This window comes from Cetorhinus maximus, chromosome 34 (assembly GCF_964194155.1).
Source record: "Cetorhinus maximus chromosome 34, sCetMax3.hap1.1, whole genome shotgun sequence".
Taxonomy (NCBI): Eukaryota; Metazoa; Chordata; class Chondrichthyes; order Lamniformes; family Cetorhinidae; genus Cetorhinus; species Cetorhinus maximus.
The window spans coordinates 11,609,239-11,635,059 of NC_135912.1; the positions used below are offsets into that span (position 1 = coordinate 11,609,239).

At 54.1% G+C, this 25,821-nt stretch overlaps 1 protein-coding gene across 5 annotated transcripts in view; it reads right to left on the reverse strand.

Moving 5' to 3' along the window:
* neurl4 (neuralized E3 ubiquitin protein ligase 4) overlaps nt 1-25,821 on the reverse strand; it is a 102,067-nt gene that overhangs the window by 43,522 nt on the left and 32,724 nt on the right. For all 5 annotated transcript variants that reach the window (XM_078533788.1, XM_078533790.1, XM_078533791.1 and 2 more), the window contains exons 5-11: nt 17,082-17,170; nt 15,300-15,372; nt 9,441-9,702; nt 7,861-8,042; nt 7,105-7,190; nt 4,997-5,159; nt 3,469-3,667 (exon numbers count right to left, since the gene is read on the reverse strand). In XM_078533788.1, coding sequence (XP_078389914.1) covers nt 3,469-3,667; nt 4,997-5,159; nt 7,105-7,190; nt 7,861-8,042; nt 9,441-9,702; nt 15,300-15,372; nt 17,082-17,170 — 1,054 coding nt within the window. The remainder of the gene's footprint in view (nt 1-3,468; nt 3,668-4,996; nt 5,160-7,104; nt 7,191-7,860; nt 8,043-9,440; nt 9,703-15,299; nt 15,373-17,081; nt 17,171-25,821) is intronic.

Here is a 25,821-nt window from a genome sequence, read left to right on the forward strand (position 1 = left end):
TCCCAGGCCGACCCCTGGCCCAACGCTTCCCAGGCCGACCCCTGGCCCAACGCTTCCCAGGCCGACCCCTGGCCCAACGCTTCCCAGGCCGACCCCTGGCCCAACACTTCCCAGGCCGACCCCTGGCACAACACTTCCCATGCTGACCCCTGGCCCAACACTTCCCATGCTGACCCCTGGCCCAACACTTCCCATGCTGACCCCTGGCCCAACACTTCCCATGCTGACCCCTGGCCCAACACTTCCCATGCTGACCCCTGGCCCAACACTTCCCAGGCTGACCCCTGGCCCAACACTTCCCATGCTGACCCCTGGCCCAACACTTCCCATGCTGACCCCTGGCCCAACACTTCCCATGCTGACCCCTGGCCCAACACTTCCCATGCTGACCCCTGGCCCAACACTTCCCATGCTGACCCCTCACCACCTAAGCCCCTGACCACATGAACTCCCTATGACCACCTATGGCCCCATAATGATCCTGAAACCACATCTCACCAACCTGGGCCTGCGCTGACCCACGGCCCCACACCTCACCATGCTGACCCGCGGCCCCACACCTCACCACGCTGACCCGCGACCCCACACCTCACCACGCTGACCCACGACCCCACACCTCACCACGCTGACCCACGACCCCACACCTCACCACGCTGACCCACGACCCCACACCTCACCACGCTGACCCACACCTCACCACGCTGACCCACACCTCACCACGCTGACCCACGACCCCACACCTCACCACGCTGACCCACACCTCACCACACTGACCTATGGCCCCACACCTCACCACGCTGACCCACGACCCCACACCTCACCATGCTGACCCACGGCCCCACACCTCACCACGCTGACCCACGGCCCCACACCTCACCACGCTGACCCACGGCCCCACACCTCACCACGCTGACCCACGGCCCCACACCTCACCACGCTGACCCACGGCCCCACACCTCACCACGCTGACCCACGGCCCCACACCTCACCACGCTGACCCACGGCCCCACACCTCACCACGCTGACCCACGGCCCCACACCTCACCACGCTGACCCACGGCCCCACACTCACCACGCTGACCCACGGCCCCACACCTCACCACGCTGACCCACGGCCCCACACCTCACCACGCTGACCCACGGCCCCACACCTCACCACGCTGACCCAGGACCCCACACCACACTACGCTGACCCACGACCCCACACCTCACCACGCTGACCCACGACCCCACACCTCACCACGCTGACCCACGACCCCACACCTCACCACGCTGACCCACGACCCCACACCTCACCACGCTGACCCACGACCCCACACCTCACCACGCTGACCCACGGCCCCACACCTCACCACGCTGACCCACGGCCCCACACCTCACCACGCTGACCCAGGACCCCACACCACACCACGCTGACCCACGACCCCACACCTCACCACGCTGACCCACGACCCCACACCTCACCACGCTGACCCACGGCCCCACACCTCACCACGCTGACCCACGGCCCCACACCTCACCACGCTGACCCACGGCCCCACACCTCACCACGCTGACCCACGACCCCACACCTCACCACGCTGACCCACGACCCCACACCTCACCACGCTGACCCACGGCCCCACACCTCACCACGCTGACCCACGGCCCCACACCTCACCACGCTGACCCACTACCCCACACCTCAGCACGCTGACCCACGACCCCACACCTCAGCACGCTGACCCATGACCCCACACCTCACCACGCTGACCCACAGCCCCACCTCACCACGCTGACCCACAGCCCAACACCTCACCACGCTGACCCACGACCCCACACCTCAGCACGCTGACCCACGACCCCACACCTCAGCACACTGACCCACGACCCCACACCTCAGCACACTGACCCACGACCCCACACCTCAGCACGCTGACCCACGACCCCACACCTCACCACGCTGACCCACGACCCCACACCTCAGCACGCTGACCCACGACCCCACACCTCAGCACGCTGACCCACGGCCCCACACCTCACCATGCTGACCCACGGCCCCACACCTCACCACGCTGACCCAAGCCAGTAGGTCAGCCTCAAAGCAGTCAATCCTCAGCTTCCAGGTGGATTTGTGAATGGGAAGAGGGGCGAATTTCACAAAAGTTGCAAGGAGGAGGACGCGGAGATGCCACAAAAACAAGAACAACGCCATGAATCTCAGAGAGCATCGGGTGTGGTGGTTGGAATCTCTCTGAATACCTTCAAGATGGGGCAGGGCCAGTTCCAGACCGGGGCAGAGTTCATATCACACAAAAACCAAGAAGAAGATGGATTTGAGTTTCTATAGCAGATCTCACAGCCTCAGGAATCCCAAAGTGGGTCACAGCTAATAAAGTGCTTTTGGTTTGCATTCACTGTTGTCATGTGGGCAACACGGCATCAATTTGTGCACAGGAAGGTCCCAGAGAATGAGCTACATGATGTATTTATATTTTTTGTGACGCTGATTGAGGACATACACCAGGGCACCACGTCCACCTGAGCGGGTAGGCGGGGTTAACAGGTTAACATTGCAGCACTCCCTCAGTACCAGCACCGGCACTGCCAATTTGGATCTTTGACCCTGAGTCTGACACTGGTGAGAGTGCTACCCACTGTGACAGGGCTTTAGACTTGGTTCAAATGATTTCCTGAACTCAGTCGATTGCCTGAGAGAGTGTCTGTGGAGGAATGTTCTGAAGTGCCTTCTTCCTCATTGGGCCTGAAATTTTTTCCTCCACTTTTCCTGCATCTTCAAGAGGTTACAAGGCTGTGGCTGGCGGTGACAGACGGAAGGCCTCAGTACCATGTTCCAGCCAACAGCGTGGCTTCAGCTTGCAGAGCCAGCTAGTCTTTTCCAGCTTGTCACTTCTGTAACATGGTTTAACTAGTTCAACACACTCCGGGTCAGCCTCCCACCGTTCAGTAAACTGGCCATCCAAAATTCTGCTGCCCGTCTCCTAACACAAACCAAGGCCTGCTCACCCGTCACACCCTCTCTGCTTGCTGACATACGATGCTGCCTGCTTAGGCAATGCCTCGATTTTAAAATTCTCACGCTGGTCTTCAAACTGATCCATGGCCTTGCCCCCTCCCTATCTCTAACCTCCTGCAGCTCCACGATCCTGCACTTCCCGAATTCGGGCCTCTTACAGCATCCCTGATTTTAATCACTCCAGCACTGGTGGGCTTGCCTTCGGTTGTCAATGTTTTGAAACTCAGGAATTCCCTCCCTAAATCTCTGCTTCCCTCCTTTACAACACTCCCTCTTTGATCATGCTCTTGGCTATTCTGCCCTAATATGTCATTACATGTTTCCACATCAAAGGTTCCTGGTGGGAAGTGGATGTTTTATGATTTTAAAGGCGCTATATAGCTACAAGTTGTTGTGGTTGTGATCCTGGGGGAGCCCTTGCTTGGGACTGAGGCACACGGTTGTAGCTTTACCTGCTGGACATGACGATGGCGTCGTTGAACTCGCTGCGGCAGTTCTGCCGGAAGGCAGTGCGGCCACCGTTCGTGATCACCGCGTTGTTGCCGTGAAGGTGGTGGAAGCGGAGGTCAGTGCTGGGAGTCAGCGAGAAGAGGCTGCAGGGAGACAGCTGATTATTGCCGTCCAAGGGTTCGTCGGGTAGAGGGGGCAGATCTGGGCAAGAAATCATGTCACAGAGATCAGATACACATGCACCCCTTTCAGATTAACTCAGGACTTATCACACACATACCTCTATTAGATTAACGTCCTACAACTGTCGAGTATTCAGACAGCTATTGATAAATTATTTGGAATAAACGAGAGTATGAGCCAATATTGACAGATCAGAACAGGGACAGAAGGTCAGTTAGGCCGGGGAGACTGATTAGGTGGTAGCATTGCTCTGTGTGAAACCTAAGGAGTTAAGGTGAAAGAGGGTCCCTGAGGGAGGTGAGGAGTTTCACTGCCTAGTGTTACTAGAGTAGGAGATAGTGTGATGAGTTTTCACTTTAACAGTGAGGGCACATGCAGGATGCTTGCAAGCAGCAGGACCTGGACAATCTCCTGGCTTGGGCTGATAAGTGGCAAGGGACATGTGCACTAGACAGTGCAGTAATGACCAACTCCAACAATAGTCAAATCACATCCCATTGACGTTCAACAGGACTAACACTCCTGGGGGAACCTTGGGCCACGATTACACCATACAGGAGATGAATGTCTTCAATGGGCCCATGTATCTCCCTGGGGCAGGTTTCGATCAGCCAAAGGGGTCGGAGAGGAGTTTTCCCAAGAGCATTCTTTCCTGTCTCACCCTAGGGTCCGGGGGAGGAGTGGGAAGAGGTGGATGGGTGCCCAGTCATAATGTCTGCACTGATTTCAGGGATGAGGGGGTTGTCCTACAAGGAGAGACTGTGTAAAATGGACATTTACTCTTGGGGATTTATAAGTATGAGAAGTGATTTTAATGAAATGGATAAAATTCTGAGAAGATTTGACAGGGTAGATGCTGAGTGGCAGTATCGCCTGACTGGAGAGTCTTGAACTAAGGGGTCACAGTCTCAGGGTAGGGGGTCGATGATTTAGGATTGAGATGAGGAGAAGTTTCTTCACTTGTGAATTGTTGGAATTCTGAGATGTGGGTGATGAGTTGTTGAGTATACTCAAGACTGAGATTGATAGATCTTTGGGCATTAAGGAAATGAAGGAGCAGGATCCACTATTCAATACTGAATGGTTGAGGGACTGAATGGCCTCCTCCTACTCCTATTTCATACATGCTCATGGTCCAACCACCAGGTCTGGGGCAAGCTCGATGGAACATGCCCGTCAATTCCATCCATTCGTAAGGGGGAAGTGTATGTAAGGATGAGGTACTCAGAACTCAGGAGAGACACGGGAGTCAAGCACAGCGGAGCACTGCTATGCTGGGGTTGGTGAAACAGAGTGGGTTTAAGTAGGGAGGGCATACAGCCAAGGCTAGTGAAACGACAGACCCACCTATATCGTCTATGATAGTAGCCTGGGCAGCCTGGCCGTAGAGATCCACCACAGCATAAACGTTGGACGGTACATTGGACGCTGCAAGACCCTGGTCCACATTGTTCACAAAGAAATGCAAACTTCCATCTTCCTTGCGCATCACGCCAACCGTATCACCTGCCTTGTGCCAGCCAAGAGCGGAGGAAGGAATGAGGTGGGAAGTTAGAACGGGAAGCAGTATGGGAGGGAATAACAATTAGCACAGTATTTACTCCACCTGTATCTGTCTATTATTTATGGGCCCAAGGAGACTGCCCACAGCCCCTCATTCTGCCTGAGAGAGGCCACATCAAACGGCTCAGGTAATTTTGGGCATTTGAAGTTGGGCAGGCTCCAGGTCATAGGGGGCAAGGGTTTACTTGCAGGAGTGGTCACTGGCACTGAGTACTTGGAAAATAACCAAGGTTAATGTTCAAAAATGTAGCATCTATCTGCTTGTCAACTGCTTCCAGACACCTCCCAAAGTGAGAGTGACCATACTTCACAAAGTAATTCAGTGGCTGTGAAACACTTTACAACACCCCGAAGTCATGAAAAGCACCATAACTCTGTAAAAGGTAAATCTTTCTTCCATTTCTGCTCAGTACCTGTTTCTTCTCCATCAAACATCATAGCAAAGCTACACTGCTGAAGGTTCATCATAAATAATTTTCCGTGACATTCAGTGTGTAAGAAAGTCCTGGGTTCAGGTCTGGCCCCACAGACCTGACAAGGTAATCTCAGCGGACACTCCGAGTGCAGTACTGAGGGAACACTGCATGTTCAGAGGTGCTGTCTTTTGGATGAGACATTAAACAAAGGCCCGGTCAGCTCCTGCTCTCTCCTTCTTTTCCTGCTGATGCTTGTATGGTTGGCAAGGAGCAATTATTGGGCAGAGCAGGAATCTGTAACAAACCCTGAGGACAACCATTACAATCCCGTTGCCCCCACCTTTGCCAGCCAACAATTAAAGTCCTCGCTGTGGGAGAGGCTGCGAGGCCAAGGTAGGATTCAGAAGCCGTCTGACTTCCACCCAGCTACTCGTAAGGGAGAATCTTTCTCAACATGACGGGATTGTCAGTAATTGTGAAAATGACAATTCTGCACTAAAAAGCTGAAAGTCTAGATGAGTCCGTGTAACATTTTTAAAAATCTATTAAATTCGAACCAAAATTTTAATTCAGTTGAAAGAAAGTTCTTCAAGGGTTTGACAGGGTAGATATTGGCCCGAGCTGGGGTGCTCAGACTGGGTGGAGGGGGGGTGGTGGGGGCCAGGGGTTGGGGGCTGCGTCACAGTCTCACGATAAGGGGCTGGCCATTTTGGACTGGAGAAGGAGACATTTCTACACTGAGGGGGGTTGTGAATCTTTTCAATTCTCTACCCAAGAGGGCTGTGAATACTCAGTTTTTGAGCATATTTATAGTAGAGAGCAACAGATTTTTGATACTAAGGGAATTACGGCATATTGGGGTTGGGCAGGATGGCGCAGCTGAAGATGGTCAACCACGATCTTAATAAAGCCTTGCATTTCTATAGCTCCTTTCATGACCTCAGGATGCCCTCAAGCACTTTACAACCAATGAATCACTTTTTCAAGCGTAGCCACGACTGTGAAGTAGGGAATGTGCCAGATCGCACCAACAGCAATACAATCACGACCAGATCATCCGCTTCTCCTGATGTTGGTAGAAGGATAAATATTGTCCGGGGCACCAGGAGAACTCCCTGCTTTTCCATGGAATAGTGGCCATCGGGTGTTTTATGTCCATCTGAGCAGGGAGACAGGGCCTGGGTTTCACATCTCAACCTCTGGAGTGCAGCTCTCTCTCTAAACTGGCACTGGTAGCATCAGCCTGGATTCTGTGTTCAAGTCTCTGTGGAGTGGAGCTAGGACCCATGACAACCTGAGCTGCTATTTTCGGTGGGGGGGGAGGGGGGGAGGGAGAGCGCTACTCATTGAGCCATGGCTCAGAAATATATTGTGCTGTTTTATATTCTGTTCAGTCATAGAGATCCACGGACACGCAGAGATATCCCCCTCAGCTTAACCACTAGCTACAAAGGTGGCACAATCTGAAGGTCTTACCTTTAACCGGTCAAGGTTGTGACCATACTCGTCGAGAATTGTGGTCCCATTATGCATCACTCCATTACCGGTCATCATCCAGGTTCCTGAAATGGAAATGGTAACTAACTGTCACCTTCATGGTGAAAGGTCCTTGCTCTGAAACGTTAACTCTATTTCTCCATGGATGCTGCAGGACCTGCTGAGTATTTCCAGCATTTTCCGTTCTTATTTTAGGTTTAACCTTTTCTGTTCAGACAAAGCCACAAGTGACAAAAGCTTTTGTGAATAATGTATTCTGGTATTTCTTTCTTTCTTTGTCACGGTATGTATGGGGTTAAATTCCACACCAACCTGTTCTCAGACAACGCCCATTGGCACATACCAGTCCAATCGGGTTGCCAATCCTCAGGGTCTCCTATGTCCCCAGTAATTAATGACCAATCTCCAGGGCAGTGCTTCGGGCAACACTCAGGAGAGAAATTACTGGAGTCAGAAAGAATTGTTTTATGTGATATTAAAAAACCTTTAAACAGTTTGGTTCATTATCAAAATGTCCCACATAGGACTGACTCTAGGGTTTGTTCACTTTCTAACTGATAAAGCACTACGCGGCATGGTGGTGGGGGGAGCGAGGCTGAGGGTGGGGGCGGGGAAGGGAGAGCGGGGAAGGGAGAGCGGGGGGCAGGGAGGGTGGTGAGGCTGATCGGGCAAGGGGAGAGCGAGGCCAGGTGGACAGAAAGAGGTAAAAATATGTTGTGATCGATGAAAACGCACCAGAACGTAGGTTGGTCATGGTTGACGGTAACTGGAGGTAAGCAGGATTGTGGGTAGTCACACCAATTTCTATAGAGCCCGCCCACTTGTCTACCATCTTGTCAATACGGACTTGAAAGATTTCGTTGCTCCTCAGGGACCGGTTGCTGAGCACCACGCCATGGTTAAAGTCATCTGTGGCGCTGTAAAGAATGACAAGGAGGTCACATATGCTAACATGGCTGAAACCTGAACACTTGTGCAATGGGGCAAAATGTGCAGGGGAGAAACAGTTTGTATTTACATAGTGTCTTTCAGGGCATCCCATAACTCTTCATCAAGAGCAACTATATTGTAGGAAACAGAGGAACCAAATAACACAAAGCAAGATCCCACAAATAGCAACATCATTGGATAATTGGCAGTTTTTCAAGTCATTGGTTGAGGGATGAATATTGGCCCAGGATCAGGGGGAACTCCCTTGTTCATCTTTGGATAGGCCACCGGAGAGAGAAGACAAGGACTTGGTTTCACATCTCATCGGAAAGTTGGCACCTCCAGCAGTGCAGTACTCCATTGGTACAACACTGGGAGTGCCGGCCTAGATCTTGCACTTGGGCCTCTGGATAGGGAGTTGAATCCATGGCCTTTGGGCTCAGGGGTGAGTGTGCTTCTCAAAGAGTCTCTGGCAATGTCAGCGTGAGGGCAAAAACAGAAACACAATGGACTCCAACAGCTTGGATTGATACAGGTTTTGGAAAACAAATTGTGTGTGAACCATCTACCATGTATAAAACCATGAAGGTGAATAAAAGACCTGTTCCGGGTTCTCTACATTCCATCTAATGGCTTTCCTCAATCCAGCAGCTCTCAAATCCAGCCCATTTTACCTCACTGCAGCTGAAGTACAAACCTTTACAGTAATTTCCTTCTATTCTGAAGAAGCAGGATGAAGCCATTCTGCCCTCAAGCTTGTTCCATCAAATAGCTCAGGGCTAATACATGCCTCAGCTTTCTTTTGACCTGTCTTTGCGCCCTTTCCTTGCTAAACAATCTATAAATCCCGGCTTTGAAATTTTCAACTAAGCCCCTCAGCCCTCCCTCCCCGCCCTCACTCAACACCTTTTCACAGGAGAGCATTCCAGATTTCCCTCTCCTTTATGTGAAGAAGTGTTTCCTGACATCACCGCTGAGCGGCCGAGGATTGTGCCCCCGAGTTCTGGGCTATACTCCCAAAAGGAAAAACTCTCTCTCTCTATTTACCCTGTCGAATCCTTTCAGCATTTTAAACACCTCAATTTAAAGTTAGATACAGAGTAAAGCTCCCTCTACACTGTCCCCATCAAACACTCCCAGGACAGGTACAGCACGGGGTTAGATACAGAGTAAAGCTCCCTCTACACTGTCCCCATCAAACACTCCCAGGACAGGTACAGCACGGGGTTAGATACAGAGTAAAGCTCCCTCTACACTGTCCCCATCAAACACTCCCAGGACAGGTACAGCACGGGGTTAGATACAGAGTAAAGCTCCCTCTAAACTGTCCCCATCAAACACTCCCAGGGCAGGGTCAGCACAGTCAAATCATCTTGCTTACTTACTGGGGCCTCAGTGCTGTCCTCCCGTCACACACTATAGCTGCCTTCTGCCCACAGTTGGGATGGAACAGCAGCCTTTCCACCTCAGTTTCTCCAGAGTCGAAAACTCGCCGTCCCACATCTGGCGACAGAGCCCGCATAATGGCGTTGTTCCTGCGCAGCCGGTCGGAGTGGTTGTGGTTGTGGACAATGGTCACTTTCACTGCCATGCCATAGAGATCCACCACCCCATAGACCGTAGGTAGCGTCTGGGTTGCAGCTACGCCTGCGAGAGAGAGCGTGAGGGGCAGAGAGAGAGAGCGCACAAAGGGCAGAGAGAGAGAGAGAGAGAGAGCGCGCACGAGGGGCAGAGAGAGAGAGAGAGAGAGAGCGCGCACGAGGGGCAGAGAGAGAGAGAGAGAGAGAGAGAGCGCGCACGAGGGGCAGAGAGAGAGAGAGAGAGCGCGCGCGAGGGGCAGAGAGAGAGAGAGAGAGGGAGGGAGAGCGCGCGCGAGGGGCAGAGAGAGAGATAGAGAGAGAGAGGGAGAGAGAGCGCGCGCGAGGGGCAGAGAGAGAGAGAGGGAGAGAGAGAGCACGCACGCGAGGGGCAGAGAGAGAGAGAGAGAGAGGGAGAGAGCGCGCGCGCGAGGGGCAGAGAGAGCGCGCGCGAGGGGCAGAGAGAGAGAGAGAGAGAGAGAGAGAGAGGGAGAGAGAGAGCGCGCGCGAGGGGCAGAGAGAGAGAAAGAGAGAGAGAGAGAGAGAGAGAGATCGCGCGCGAGCAGCAGAGGGAGAGCGTGCGAGCAGCAGAGAGAGAGCGCGAGGAGCAGAGAGAGCACGAGGAGCAGAGAGAGAGCGCGAGGAGCAGAGAGAGAGAGAGAGCGCGAGGAGCAGAGAGAGAGAGAGCACGAGGAGCAGAGAGAGAGAGAGCACGAGGAGCAGAGAGAGAGAGAGCACGAGGAGCAGAGTGAGAGAGAGCACGAGGAGCAGAGTGAGAGAGAGCACGAGGAGCAGAGTGAGAGAGAGCACGAGGAGCAGAGTGAGAGAGAGCACGAGGAGCAGAGTGAGAGAGAGCACGAGGAGCAGAGTGAGAGAGAGCACGAGGAGCAGAGTGAGAGAGAGCACGAGGAGCAGAGTGAGAGAGAGCACGAGGAGCAGAGTGAGAGAGAGCACGAGGAGCAGAGTGAGAGAGAGCACGAGGAGCAGAGTGAGAGAGAGCACGAGGAGCAGAGTGAGAGAGAGCACGAGGAGCAGAGTGAGAGAGAGCACGAGGAGCAGAGTGAGAGAGAGCACGAGGAGCAGAGTGAGAGAGAGCACGAGGAGCAGAGTGAGAGAGAGCACGAGGAGCAGAGTGAGAGAGAGCACGAGGAGCAGAGAGAGAGCACGAGGAGCAGAGAGAGAGCACGAGGAGCAGAGAGAGAGCACGAGGAGCAGAGAGAGAGCACGAGGAGCAGAGAGAGAGCACGAGGAGCAGAGAGAGAGCACGAGGAGCAGAGAGAGAGCACGAGGAGCAGAGAGAGAGCACGAGGAGCAGAGAGAGAGCACGAGGAGCAGAGAGAGAGCACGAGGAGCAGAGAGAGAGCACGAGGAGCAGAGAGAGAGCACGAGGAGCAGAGAGAGAGCACGAGGAGCAGAGAGAGAGCACGAGGAGCAGAGAGAGAGCACGAGGAGCAGAGAGAGAGCACGAGGAGCAGAGAGAGAGCACGAGGAGCAGAGAGAGAGCACGAGGAGCAGAGAGAGAGCACGAGGAGCAGAGAGAGAGAGAGCACGAGGAGCAGAGAGAGAGAGAGCACGAGCAGCAGAGTGAGAGAGAGCACGAGCAGCAGAGTGAGAGAGAGCACGAGGAGCAGAGTGAGAGAGAGCACGAGGAGCAGAGTGAGAGAGAGCACGAGGAGCAGAGAGAGAGCACGAGGAGCAGAGAGAGAGCACGAGGAGCAGAGAGAGAGAGAGCACGAGGAGCAGAGAGAGAGAGAGCACGAGGAGCAGAGAGAGAGAGCACGAGGAGCAGAGAGAGAGAGAGAGAGAGCACGAGGAGCAGAGAGAGAGCGCGAGGAGCAGAGAGAGAGCGCGAGGAGCAGAGAGAGAGCGCGAGGAGCAGAGAGAGAGCGCGAGGAGCAGAGAGAGAGCGCGAGGAGCAGAGAGAGAGCGCGAGGAGCAGAGAGAGAGCGCGAGGAGCAGAGAGAGAGCGCGAGCAGAGAGAGAGCACGAGGAGCAGAGTGAGAGCACGAGGAGCAGAGAGAGAGAGAGCACGAGGAGCAGAGAGAGAGAGAGCACGAGGAGCAGAGAGAGAGCGCGAGGAGCAGAGAGAGAGCACGAGGAGCAGAGAGAGAGAGAGCACGAGGAGCAGAGAGAGAGAGAGCACGAGGAGCAGAGAGAGAGAGAGCACGAGGAGCAGAGAGAGAACACGAGGAGCAGAGAGAGAGAGAGCACGAGGAGCAGAGAGAGAGAGAGCACGAGGAGCAGAGAGAGAGAGAGCACGAGGAGCAGAGAGAGAGAGCACGAGGAGCAGAGTGAGGGAGAGCACGAGCAGCAGAGTGAGGGAGAGCACGAGGAGCAGAGTGAGAGAGAGCACGAGGAGCAGAGTGAGAGAGAGCACGAGGAGCAGAGTGAGAGAGAGCACGAGGAGCAGAGAGAGAGAGAGAGCACGCGGAGCAGAGAGAGAGAGAGAGCACGCGGAGCAGAGAGGGAGAGAGCACGAGGAGCAGAGAGAGAGAGAGAGCACGAAGAGCAGAGAGAGAGAGCACGAGGAGCAGAGAGAGAGAGCACGAGGAGCAGAGAGAGAGAGCACGAGGAGCAGAGAGAGAGAGCACGAGGAGCAGAGAGAGCACGAGGAGCAGAGAGAGAGAGCACGAGGAGCAGAGAGAGAGAGCACGAGGAGCAGAGAGAGAGAGAGCACGAGGAGCAGAGTGAGAGAGAGCACGAGGAGCAGAGAGAGAGAGAGCACGAGGAGCAGAGTGAGAGAGAGCACGAGGAGCAGAGAGAGAGAGCACGAGGAGCAGAGTGAGAGAGAGCACGAGGAGCAGAGTGAGAGAGAGCACGAGGAGCAGAGTGAGAGAGAGCGCGAGGAACAGAGAGAGAGCACGAGGAGCAGAGAGAGAGCACGAGGAGCAGAGAGAGGGAGAGCGCGAGGAGCAGAGAGAAGGAGAGCGCGAGGAGCAGAGAGAGAGTGCGAGGAGCAGAGAGAGAGCACGAGGAGCAGAGAGAGAGAGAGCACGAGGAGCAGAGAGAGAGAGAGCACGAGGAGCATAGAAAGAGAGAGAGCACGAGGAGCAGAGAGAGAGAGAGCACGAGGAGCAGAGAGAGAGCACGAGCAGCAGAGAGAGGGAGAGCGCGAGGAAGAGAGAGAGAACCCGAGGGGCAGGTATAGAGTGAAGCGCAGATAGAAAGGGTGTGACAGAGAGAGTAAGGGAGAGAGGGAGAGAAAGGAGTAAACCTTTGCACACTTTTGAGCGCGAGCAACAACGTGCCCAGTGCCATTGTCAAACACTTCTGTCTAACATATAGCCTTACTGGCGTGGCAGATTGGTAGTTATGGTGCTAGACTGGTAAGCCATGAGTTCATGTGTCACCACACCAAGTTGTGAAATTTGGTAATTTGTACCAAAAATACACTGGGCTCAAAAGCCGATAATAAAATCCAACCAATTTAGAGGGGAAGCTACATCCAGCCTACATGTGACTCCAGTCCCACACAATATGGTGGACTGTTGATACCCTTTGAAGAGGGAAGACACTCAACTGTGAAAGTAAAGCACTGCAGGGCAACTGGCCAACAATCACCGCCTGTGTCACATCCTGAAAACAAACATGAGAGGTTCAGAGATTGAATAAAACTCCTCAAACTGAGTCTCAAGGTGGTTTTACAAGACTTGTTCAGTTCAAGGGTCATGGCTTTCGCTTTGGTGGCTGAAATTTGCACGAGTTTTGGCCTTCAAATCCCAAACAAGCCCTTGTTGATCACAATCAGTGCGGCTAAATGATGACACGCTTCCTTCCGAGTTAGGAGGTTGCAGGTTCAAACCTCCCTCAGGAGTGTGAACAGATTATATTGGCTGGCACAGGGAATGCGATTTTTCAGCTGTGACGCTGTTATGTGGTCCTGTCCGTTCAGGTGGGTGTTTCAGTTTCTACCATACTTCTTGGACATTCCAGCAAGGAGCAGGCTGTTGATCTGAGCTCTTGTGCTGAATTGTTGTTTTACATCTGTTACCTAGAGGGAAGCATGATGTTTCTGTGAGGGGCGCCTCAGCATGATGTGAGGCCCGAGCTTTAAGTCAGTGGGTAGCATTCTCGCCTCTGAGCCAGGAGATCGTGGGCTCAAGTCCCCTTCCAGAAACTCGAATGCATAGGCCAGGCTGACACCCCCAGTGCCGAGGAAGCAATGCACTCAGAGGTGTCCTTGCATTAAACCAGGCCACTTCTGGTCCCCTCGGGTGGATGGGTATAAATGCCACGGTCATTAATTTGAAGAAATATAGAAAACGTACAGCACAGGAGGCCACTTGTCTCATCACACCTGTACCAGCTTAAAACAGTTATCCAGCCCAAACCAACTCTCCGGCTCTTGGTCCGTAGCCCCACAGGCTACAGAACATCAAGTCTTTTTTAATGCAATGGGGGTTTTCTGCCTCTAGCGCCCTCAGGTAGTGAGTCCCACACCCACATCACCCTCTGTGAAAATATTACTCAACTACTCTCTAATTACTCTGCCAATTACTGTAAATCTCTGAGCTCTGGTTTTAGGTCCATCTGATCCACTCTATCGAAGCCCATCATAATTAAAATCTCCCCTTAGCTTCCTCTGTCACAAAGAAAACAATCTCAGCCTGTCCAATCCTTCCTCATCGTTAAAATTCTCCACTCCTGGCAACATCCCGCTAGAGTCTCTCTGTAACCTCTCTAGTGAGGTCACATTTCTTCAGTAATGTGATGACCAGAACCATAGCCCTTACTCGAGCTGTGACCCATCTTATGTTTTGTACAGTTCCAGCATAACCTCCCCAACTCTTATATTCGATGCCTCGGCTAATGAGAGGAAGTATCCCACCTGCCTTCTTAAACACTTCATCTACCTGGCCTACCGCCTTTGGGGACCTGTGGACATGTACACCAAGGTTCTCCAGCTTCTCTACGCTTTTCAATATCCTACCGTTTATTGTGAACACCCTTTGCCTTGTTTACTACAAATGGTCTAGATCTAGCATTAGAAATACATAGAATATACAGCCCATTCGGCCCTTCCACTCTTTGCTGGTGTTTTGGTTCCACACGAGCCTCCTCCCACCCCCTCTTCATCTCCCTCTATCAGCCTATCCTTCGATTCCTTTCTCCCTCCTGTGCATATCCAGCTTCCCCCTTAAACATATCGATACTATTCACCTTAACCACTCCCTGAGTTCCGTGTTCTCCCCACTCCCTGGGTAAAGGAGTTTCTCCTGAATTCCCCATTAGATTTGTTAGCGACTGACTTATACTGATGGCCCCGAGTTCTGGTCTCCCCCACAAGTGGAAACATTCTCTGTGCCTACTCTCAAAATCTTTCAGAATTTTTAAGGCCTCAATTAGATCACCCCTCAGTTCTGGTATCATCCTTGTAAACCTTCCTTCACCCTCTCCAGTATATCTACCTGAACACAATATTTCAAGTGTGGCTCTTAGCCAAGGTTCAATGCACGTTTCCCATAACTTCTCTGTTTTCCAATTCCATCCCTCGAGAGCTTGGCTTGCTTTTTGAAATGGCCGAAATAACCTGCGTTGCTCCTTTTAGTGGTTTGTCTATTTGTTCCTCTACTCAATTTAAGATTTTTACCTCTTTTAGGCTGAGTTACAGCCTGGGCAATGGGATCAAACTAACCTCAAGGTCGACAGTAGCAGAGGGGGTCTTACCTTGGTCAATGCCATTTATGTAAAAGTGCAAAGCACCACTGGACTTCCTCATGAGCCCTATGTGATCTCCTTCCTGTGGAACACAAGAAGAACAATGCTTGAGACAGTGCAAACTCTTCCTAAAGCCCAAAGGAGTTCAAATGAAGGTTTCCACCAGCCACTGACCTGTCAGCCGCTGAGTCGCTGCTGCATTTACAAGCATTAGATACTCCTCAGCACACCTCCAAGCAGGCTAAAGTCAGCAGCTCTTTCTGCAATATACTCCTTAGCTTCTCAGCCATTGTTTTGGGAGGGGGTGCAGGAAAGGGCAGGGGAACATCACCAAATTGTAAACACAAAACCGGGACACAATAAGGGCCACTGGATGGTGAGTGGCAGCAGAAAGCTCGGCTGATTTTCCCTCCTTCTCCGGACTCTATCGGCATCAAGCCCAACTGTGGAGCCCCTGCCCGGTGGCACAACACCCACTTCTTACCCACATGATCGGCAAAGTCAGCAGGTGCCAGGTGACCAGCTGCCTGGGCTGTGGGGGTTCAGCACTTTGGCCTCTAACCCAGATAACTGAGGTGCTGGTTTCCCTGGCTCTGGGGTTTGGGGGTGGGGGCGACTCCCATCACTGGGAATGAGCTTCCACAAGGTACAGCAGAGACAGGCCATTCGGCCTGGCTGTGTGTTCTATATGTGTACATACGTACACAGAGTTTAGGGAAATGAGAAGTGATCTTATTGAAACATATAAGATCCTGAGGGGGGGGTGGACAGGGTAGATGCTGAGAGGATGTGGGGGAACCTGGAACTAGGGGGGCACAGTTTCAAAATAACGGGGTTCCAATTTAAGAAAGAGATGAGGAGGGTGGTTAATTTTGGGCATTCTCTTCCCCGGCGAGCAGTGGAGGCTGGGTCACTGAATAGATTCCAGGCTGACTCAGACAGATTTTTGATCTATAGAGAGTCGAGGGTCAGAGGGTACAGGCAGCAAATGGACTTAAGGCCACAATCAGATCAAACACGGTCATACTGAATGGCAGAGAAGCCTCCAGGGCCGAATGGCCTCCTCACGCTCCTGGTTCTAATGTTCTCATGACTGGTCCATGCACCTTCTCTGCTCCACACGACCTTCCACCCCCCCATCAGCCTATCATTCCATTCCTTTCTCCCTCCTGTGTTTATCCAGCTTCCCCCTTAAATGTTTCGATACTATTCAGCTCGACAGCTCCCTATGGGAGCGAGTTCCACATTCTCCCCGCTCTCTGGGTAAAGGAGTTTCTCCTGAATTCCCCATTGGGTTTATTAGTGACTGTCTTATACTGATGGCCCCGAGTTCTGGTCCCCCCTCCAGTGCCTGTCGTGCCCCCCCCTTCATTATCTGGATGACCCCCCCCCTCCATTACCTGGATGTCCCCCCCCCTCCATTATCTGGATGTCCCCCCCCCTCCATTACCTGGATGTCCCCCCCCCTCCATTACCTGGATGTCCCCCCCCCTCCATTAACTGGATGTCCCCCCCCCTCCATTACCTGGATGCCCCCCCCTCCATTATCTGGATGTCCCCCCCCCTCCATTATCTGGATGTCCCCCCCTCCATTACCTGGATTCCACCCTCCCTCCATTATCTGGATTCCACCCTCCCTCCATTACCTGGATTCCACCCTCCCTCCATTATCTGGATTCCCTCCCCTCTCCATTATCTGGATTCCATCCCCGTCCATTATCTGGATTCCATCCCCGTCCATTATCTGGATACCACCCCCCTCCATTATCTGGATGCCCCCCCCTCCATTACCTGTAGCTCATCCAGGCTGAACTCACAGTATTCCCTCCGTGTCCCCTTCCCGTTGGTCAGAATTCCACAGCCGCTCATCATAATTGTCCCTGTAACAGGAAGAGACACTTAAACATAGCTTCCAGAATCCAACAAAGGCACCACCAACCCTGTCCGCAGCAACACACACTCAGCGTTCTGTCAGCTGCACGTCTGAAGTGACAATGCTGAGACTTGTTTGGAACAGGCACTGTGTACTCACACCGCTGTCTCTCTGCTCTCACACTGTGTACTCACACCGCTGTCTCTCTGCTCTCACACTGTGTACTCACACCGCTGTCTCTCTGCTCTCACACTGTGTACTCACACCGCTGTCTCTCTGCTCTCACACTGTGTACTCACACCGCTGTCTCTCTGCCCTCACGTTGTGTACTCACGGCGCTGTCTCTCTGCTCTCACACTGTGTACCCACACCGCTGTCTCTCTGCCCTCACGTTGTGTACTCACGGCGCTGTCTCTCTGCTCTCACACTGTGTACTCACACCGCTGTCTCTCTGCCCTCACGTTGTGTACTCACGGCGCTGTCTCTCTGCTCTCACACTGTGTACCCACACCGCTGTCTCTCTGCTCTCACACTGTGTACCCACACCGCTGTCTCTCTGCTCTCACACTGTGTACTCACACCGCTGTCTCTCTGCTCCCACGCTGTGTACTCACAGCGCTGACTCTCTGCTCTCACACTGTGTACCCACACCGCTGTCTCTCTGCTCTCACACTGTGTACCCACACCGCTGTCTCTCTGCTCTCACACTGTGTACCCACACCGCTGTCTCTCTGCTCTCACACTGTGTACCCACACCGCTGTCTCTCTGCTCTCACACTGTGTACCCACACCGCTGTTTCTCTGCTCTCACACTGTATACCCACACCGCTGTCTCTCTGCTCTCACACTGTGTACTCACACCGCTGTCTCTCTGCTCTCACACTGTGTACCCACACCGCTGTCTCTCTGCTCTCACGCTGTGTACTCACACCGCTGTCTCTCTGCTCTCACTCTGTGTACCCACACCGCTGTCTCTCTGCTCTCACACTGTGTACCCACACCGCTGTCTCTCTGCTCCCACGCTGTGTACTCACAGCGCTGTCTCTCTGCTCTCACACTGTGTACCCACACCGCTGTCTCTCTGCTCTAGCACTGTGTACCCACACCGCTGTCTCTCTGCTCTAGCACTGTGTACTCACACCGCTGTCTCTCTGCTCTCGCACTGTGTACCCACACCGCTGTCTCTCTGCTCTCGCACTGTGTACCAACACCGCTGTCTCTCTGCTCTCACACTGTGTACTCACACCGCTGTCTCTCTGCTCTAGCACTGTGTACTCACACCGCTGTCTCTCTGCTCTAGCACTGTGTACCCACACCGCTGTCTCTCTGCTCTCACACTGTGTACTCACACCGCTGTCTCTCTGCTCTCACACTGTGTACTCACACCGCTGTCTCTCTGCTCTCACACTGTGTACTCACACCGCTGTCTCTCTGCTCTCACACTGTGTACTCACACCGCTGTCTCTCTGCTCTCACACTGTGTACTCACACCGCTGTCTCTCTGCTCTCACACTGTGTACTCACACCGCTGTCTCTCTGCTCTCACACTGTGTACTCACACCGCTGTCTCTCTGCCCTCACGTTGTGTACTCACGGCGCTGTCTCTCTGCTCTCACACTGTGTACCCACACCGCTGTCTCTCTGCCCTCACGTTGTGTACTCACGGCGCTGTCTCTCTGCTCTCACACTGTGTACTCACACCGCTGTCTCTCTGCCCTCACGTTGTGTACTCACGGCGCTGTCTCTCTGCTCTCACACTGTGTACCCACACCGCTGTCTCTCTGCTCTCACACTGTGTACCCACACCGCTGTCTCTCTGCTCTCACACTGTGTACTCACACCGCTGTCTCTCTGCTCCCACGCTGTGTACTCACAGCGCTGACTCTCTGCTCTCACACTGTGTACCCACACCGCTGTCTCTCTGCTCTCACACTGTGTACCCACACCGCTGTCTCTCTGCTCTCACACTGTGTACCCACACCGCTGTCTCTCTGCTCTCACACTGTGTACCCACACCGCTGTCTCTCTGCTCTCACACTGTGTACCCACACCGCTGTTTCTCTGCTCTCACACTGTATACCCACACCGCTGTCTCTCTGCTCTCACACTGTGTACTCACACCGCTGTCTCTCTGCTCTCACACTGTGTACCCACACCGCTGTCTCTCTGCTCTCACGCTGTGTACTCACACCGCTGTCTCTCTGCTCTCACTCTGTGTACCCACACCGCTGTCTCTCTGCTCTCACACTGTGTACCCACACCGCTGTCTCTCTGCTCCCACGCTGTGTACTCACAGCGCTGTCTCTCTGCTCTCACACTGTGTACCCACACCGCTGTCTCTCTGCTCTAGCACTGTGTACCCACACCGCTGTCTCTCTGCTCTAGCACTGTGTACTCACACCGCTGTCTCTCTGCTCTCGCACTGTGTACCCACACCGCTGTCTCTCTGCTCTCGCACTGTGTACCAACACCGCTGTCTCTCTGCTCTCGCACTGTGTACCCACACCGCTGTCACTCTGCTCTAGCACTGTGTACTCACACCGCTGTCTCTCTGCTCGCACACTGTGTACCCACACCGCTGTCTCTCTGCTCTCACACTCTGTACCCACACCGCTGTCTCTCTGCTCTCGCACTGTGTACCCACATCGCTGTCTCTCTGCTCTCACACTATGCACTCACACCGCTGTCTCTCTGCTCTAACACTGTGTACCCACACCGCTGTCTCTCTGCTCTCACACTGTGTACACACACCGCTGTCTCTCTGCTCTAGCACTGTGCACTCACACCGCTGTCTCTCTGCTCTCACACTGTGTACTCACACCGCTGTCTCTCTGCTCTTACACTGTGTACTCACACTGCTGTCTCTCTGCTCTAGCACTGTGTACCCACACCGCTGTCTCTCTGCTCTCACACTGTGTACTCACACCGCTGTCTCTCTGCTCTCGCACTGTGTACCCACACCGCTGTCTCTCTGCTCTAGCACTGTGTACCCACACCGCTGTCTCTCTGCTCTCACACTGTGTACCCACACCGCTGTCTCTCTGCTCTAGCACTGTGTACTCACACCGCTGTCTCTCTGCTCTCACACTGTGTACTCACACCGCTGTCTCTCTGCTCTCACACTGTGTACCCACACCGCTGTCTCTCTGCTCTCACGCTGTGTACTCACACCGCTGTCTCTCTGCTCTCACTCTGTGTACCCACACCGCTGTCTCTCTGCTCTCACACTGTGTACCCACACCGCTGTCTCTCTGCTCTCACACTGTGTACCCACACCGCTGTCTCTCTGCTCACACACTGTGTACCCACACCGCTGTCTCTCTGCTCTCACACTGTGTACTCACACCGCTGTCTCTCTGCAAACACACTGTGTACTCACACCGCTGTCTCTCTGCTCTGACACTGTGTACCCACACCGCTGTCTCTCTGCTCTCACACTGTGTACTCACACCGCTGTCTCTCTGCTCTAGCACTGTGTACCCACACCGCTGTCTCTCTGCTCTAGCACTGTGTACCCACACCGCTGTCTCTCTGCTCTAGCACTGTGTACTCACACCGCTGTCTCTCTGCTCTCGCACTGTGTACCCACACCGCTGTCTCTCTGCTCTCGCACTGTGTACTCACACCGCTGTCTCTCTGCTCTCGCACTGTGTACCCACACCGCTGTCTCTCTGCTCTCGCACTGTGTACCAACACCGCTGTCTCTCTGCTCTCACACTGTGTACCCACACCGCTGTCTCTCTGCTCTAGCACTGTGTACCCACACCGCTGTCTCTCTGCTCTCACGCTGTGTACTCACACCACTGTCTCTCTGCTCTCACTCTGTGTACCCACACCGCTGTCTCTCTGCTCTCACACTGTGTACCCACACCGCTGTCTCTCTGCTCTCACACTGTGTACCCACACCGCTGTCTCTCTGCTCACACACTGTGCACTCACACCGCTGTCTCTCTGCTCTCACAGTGTGTACCCACACCGCTGTCTCTCTGCTCTCACACTGTGTACCCACACCGCTGTCTCTCTGCTCTAGCACTGTGTACTCACACCGCTGTCTCTCTGCTCTCACACTGTGTACCCACACCGCTGTCTCTCTGCTCTCACACTGTGTACTCACACCGCTGTCTCTCTGCTCTAGCACTGTGTACCCACACCGCTGTCTCTCTGCTCTCACACTGTGTACTCACACCGCTGTCTCTCTGCTCTCGCACTGTGTACCCACACCGCTGTCTCTCTGCTCTAGCACTGTGTACCCACACCGCTGTCTCTCTGCTCTCACACTGTGTACCCACACCGCTGTCTCTCTGCTCTAGCACGGTGTACTCACACCGCTGTCTCTCTGCTCTCACACTGTGTACCCACACTGCTGTCTCTCTGCTCTCACACTGTGTACCCACACCACTGTCTCTCTGCTCTCACACTGTGTACTCACACCGCTGTCTCTCTGCTCTCACACTGTGTACCCACACCGCTGTCTCTCTGCTCTCGCACTGTGTACCCACACCGCTGTCTCTCTGCTCTCGCACTGTGTATCCACACCGCTGTCTCTCTGCTCTCACACTGTGTACCCACACCGCTGTCTCTGTGCTGTCACACTGTGTACCCACACCGCTGTCTCTCTGCTCTCACACTGTGCACCCACACCGCTGTCTCGCTGCTCTCACACTGTGTACCCACACCGCTGTCTCTCTGCTCTCACACTGTGTACCCACACCGCTGTCTCTCTGCTCTCACACTGTGTACCCACACCGCTGTCTCTCTGCTCTCACACTGTGTACCCACACCGCTGTCTCTCTGCTCTCACACTGTGTACCCACACCGCTGTCTCTCTGCTCTCGTACTGTGTACCCACACCACTGTCTCTCTGCTCTAGCACTGTGTACTCACACCGCTGTCTCTCTGCTCTCACACTATGCACTCACACCGCTGTCTCTCTGCTCTCACACTGTGTACCCACACCGCTGTCTCTCTGCTCTCACACTGTGTACCCACACCGCTGTCTCTCTGCTCTAGCACTGTGTACTCACACCGCTGTCTCTCTGCTCTCACACTGTGTACCCACACCGCGGTCTCTCTGCTCTCACACTGTGTACTCACACCGCTGTCTCTCTGCTCTTGCACTGTGTACTCACATCGCTGTCTCTCTGCTGTCACACTGTGTACCCACACCGCTGTCTCTCTGCTCTCACATTGTGTACCCACACCGCTGTCTCGCTGCTCTCACACTGTGTACCCACACCGCTGTCTCTCTGCTCTCACACTGTGTACCCACACCGCTGTCTCTCTGCTCTCACACTGTGTACCCACACCGCTGTCTCTCTGCTCTAACACTGTGTACCCACACCGCTGTCTCTTTGCTCTCACACTGTGTACTAACACCGCTGTCTCTCTGCTGTCACACTGTGTACTCACACCGCTGTCTCTCTGCTCTCACACTGTGTACTCACACCGCTGTCTCTCTGCTCTCGCACTGTGTACTCACACCGCTGTCTCTCTGCTCTAGCACTGTGTACTCACACTGCTGTCTCTCTGCTCTCACACTGTGTACCCACACCGCTGTCTCTCTGCTCTATCACATTGTACTCACATCGCTGTCTCTCTGCTCTCACACTGTGTACTCACACCGCTGTCTCTCTGCTCTAGCACTGTGTACTCACACCACTGACTCTCTGCTCTCACACTGTGTACTCACACCGCTGTCTCTCTGCTCTCACACTGTGTACCCACACCGCTGTCTCTCTGCTCTCACACTGTGTACTCACACCGCTGACTCTCTGCTCTCACACTGTGTACTCACACCGCTGTCTCTCTGCTCTCACACTGTGTACTCACACCGCTGTCTCTCTGCTCTCACACTGTGTACCCACACCGCTGTCTCTCTGCTCTCACACTGTGTACCCACACCGCTGACTCTCTGCTCTCACACTGTGTACTCACACCGCTGTCTCTCTGCTCTCACACTGTGTACTCACACCGCTGTCTCTCTGCTCTCACACTGTGTACCCACACCGCTGTCTCTCTGCTCTCACACTGTGTACTCACACCGCTGACTCTCTGCTCTCACACTGTGTACCCACACCGCTGTCTCTCTGCTCTCACACTGTGTACCCACACCGCTGTTTCTCTGCTCTCACACTGCGTACCCACACCGCTGTCTCTCTGCTCTAGCACTGTGTACCCACACCGCTGTCTCTCTGCTCTAGCACTGTGTACCCACACCGCTGTCTCTCTGCTCTAGCACTGTGTACCCACACCGCTGTCTCTCTGCTCTAGCACTGTGTACCCACACCACTGTCTCTCTGCTCTAGCACTGTGTACCCACACCGCTGTCTCTCTGCTCTAGCACTGTGTACTCACACCGCTGTCTCTCTGCTCTCACACTGTGTACTCACACCGCTGTCTCTCTGCTCTCACACTGTGTACTCACACCACTGACTCTCTGCTCTCACACTGTGTACCCACACCGCTGTCTCTCTGCCCTCACACTGTATACTCACACCGCTGTCTCTCTGCTCTCACACTGTGTACTCACACCGCTGTCTCTCTGCTCTCACACTGTGTACCCACACCGCTGTCTCTCTGCTCTCGCACTGTGTACCAACACCGCTGTCTCTCTGCTCTCGCACTGTGTACCCACACCGCTGTCTCTCTGCTCTAGCACTGTGTACTCACACCGCTGTCTCTCTGCTCGCACACTGTGTACCCACACCGCTGTCTCTCTGCTCTCACACTGTGTACCCACACCGCTGTCTCTCTGCTCTCGCACTGTGTACCCACACCGCTGTCTCTCTGCTCTAGCACGGTGTACTCACACCGCTGTCTCTCTGCTCTCACACTATGCACTCACACCGCTGTCTCTCTGCTCTCACACTGTGTACCCACACCGCTGTCTCTCTGCTCTAGCACTGTGTACCCACACCGCTGTCTCTCTGCTCTAGCACTGTGTACTCACACCGCTGTCTCTCTGCTCTCACACTGTGTACCCACACCGCTGTCTCTCTGCTCTCACACTGTGTACTCACACCGCTGTCTCTCTGCTCTAGCACTGTGTACCCACACCGCTGTCTCTCTGCTCTCACACTGTGTACTCACACCGCTGTTTCTCTGCTCTCGCACTGTGTACCCACACCGCTGTCTCTCTGCTCTAGCACTGTGTACCCACACCGCTGTCTCTCTGCTCTCACACTGTGTACCCACACCGCTGTCTCTCTGCTCTAGCACTGTGTACTCACACCGCTGTCTCTCTGCTCTCACACTGTGTACCCACACCGCTGTCTCTCTGCTCTCACACTGTGTACTCACACCGCTGTCTCTCTGCTCTCACACTGTGTACCCACACCGCTGTCTCTCTGCTCTCACGCAGTGTACCCACACCGCTGTCTCTCTGCTCTCACACTGTGTACTCACACCACTGTCTCTCTGCTCTCACACTGTGTACTCACACCGCTGTCTCTCTGCTCTCACACTGTGTACCCACACCGCTGTCTCTCTGTTCTCACACTGTGTACCCACACCGCTGTCTCTCTGCTCTCACACTGTGTATCCACACCGCTGTCTCTCTGCTCTCACACTGTGTACCCACACCGCTGTCTCTCTGCTCTCACACTGTGTACCCACGCCGCTGTCTCTCTGCTCTCGCACTGTGTACTCACACCGCTGTCTCTCTGCTCTCGCACTGTGTACCCACACCGCTGTCTCTCTGCTCTAGCACTGTGTACCCACACCGCAGTCTCTCTGCTCTCGCACTGTGTAGCCACAATGCTATCTCTCTGCTCTCACACTGTGTACCCACACCGCTGTCTCTCTGCTCTCACACTGTGTACTCACACCGCTGTCTCTCTGCTCTCACACTGTGTACTCACACCGCTGTCTCTCTGCTCTAGCACTGTGTACTCACACCGCTGTCTCTCTGCTCTCGCACTGTGTACCCACACCGCTGTCTCTCTGCTCTCACACTGTGTACTCACACCGCTGTCTCTCTGCTCTCACACTGTGTACTCACACCGCTGTCTCTCTGCTCTAGCAGTGTACTCACACCGCTGTCTCTCTGCTCTCACACTGTGTACCCACACCGCTGTCTCTCTGCTCTCACACTGTGTACCCACACCGCTGTCTCGCTGCTCTCACACTGTGTACTCACACCGCTGTCTCTCTGCTCTCACACTGTGTACCCACACCGCTGTCTCTCTGCTCTCACACTGTGTACTCACACCGCTGACTCTCTGCTCTCACACTGTGTACTCACACCGCTGTCTCTCTGCTCTCACACTGTGTACTCACACCGCTGTCTCTCTGCTCTCACACTGTGTACCCACACCGCTGTCTCTCTGCTCTCACAATGTGTACCCACACCGCTGACTCTCTGCTCTCACACTGTGTACCCACACCGCTGTCTCTCTGCTCTCACACTGTGTACCCACACCGCTGTTTCTCTGCTCTCACACTGCGTACCCACACCGCTGTCTCTCTGCTCTAGCACTGTGTACCCACACCGCTGTCTCTCTGCTCTAGCACTGTGTACCCACACCGCTGTCTCTCTGCTCTAGCACTGTGTACCCACACCGCTGTCTCTCTGCTCTAGCACTGTGTACCCACACCGCTGTCTCTCTGCTCTCACACTGTGTACCCACACCGCTGCCTCTCTGCTCTAGCACTGTGTAC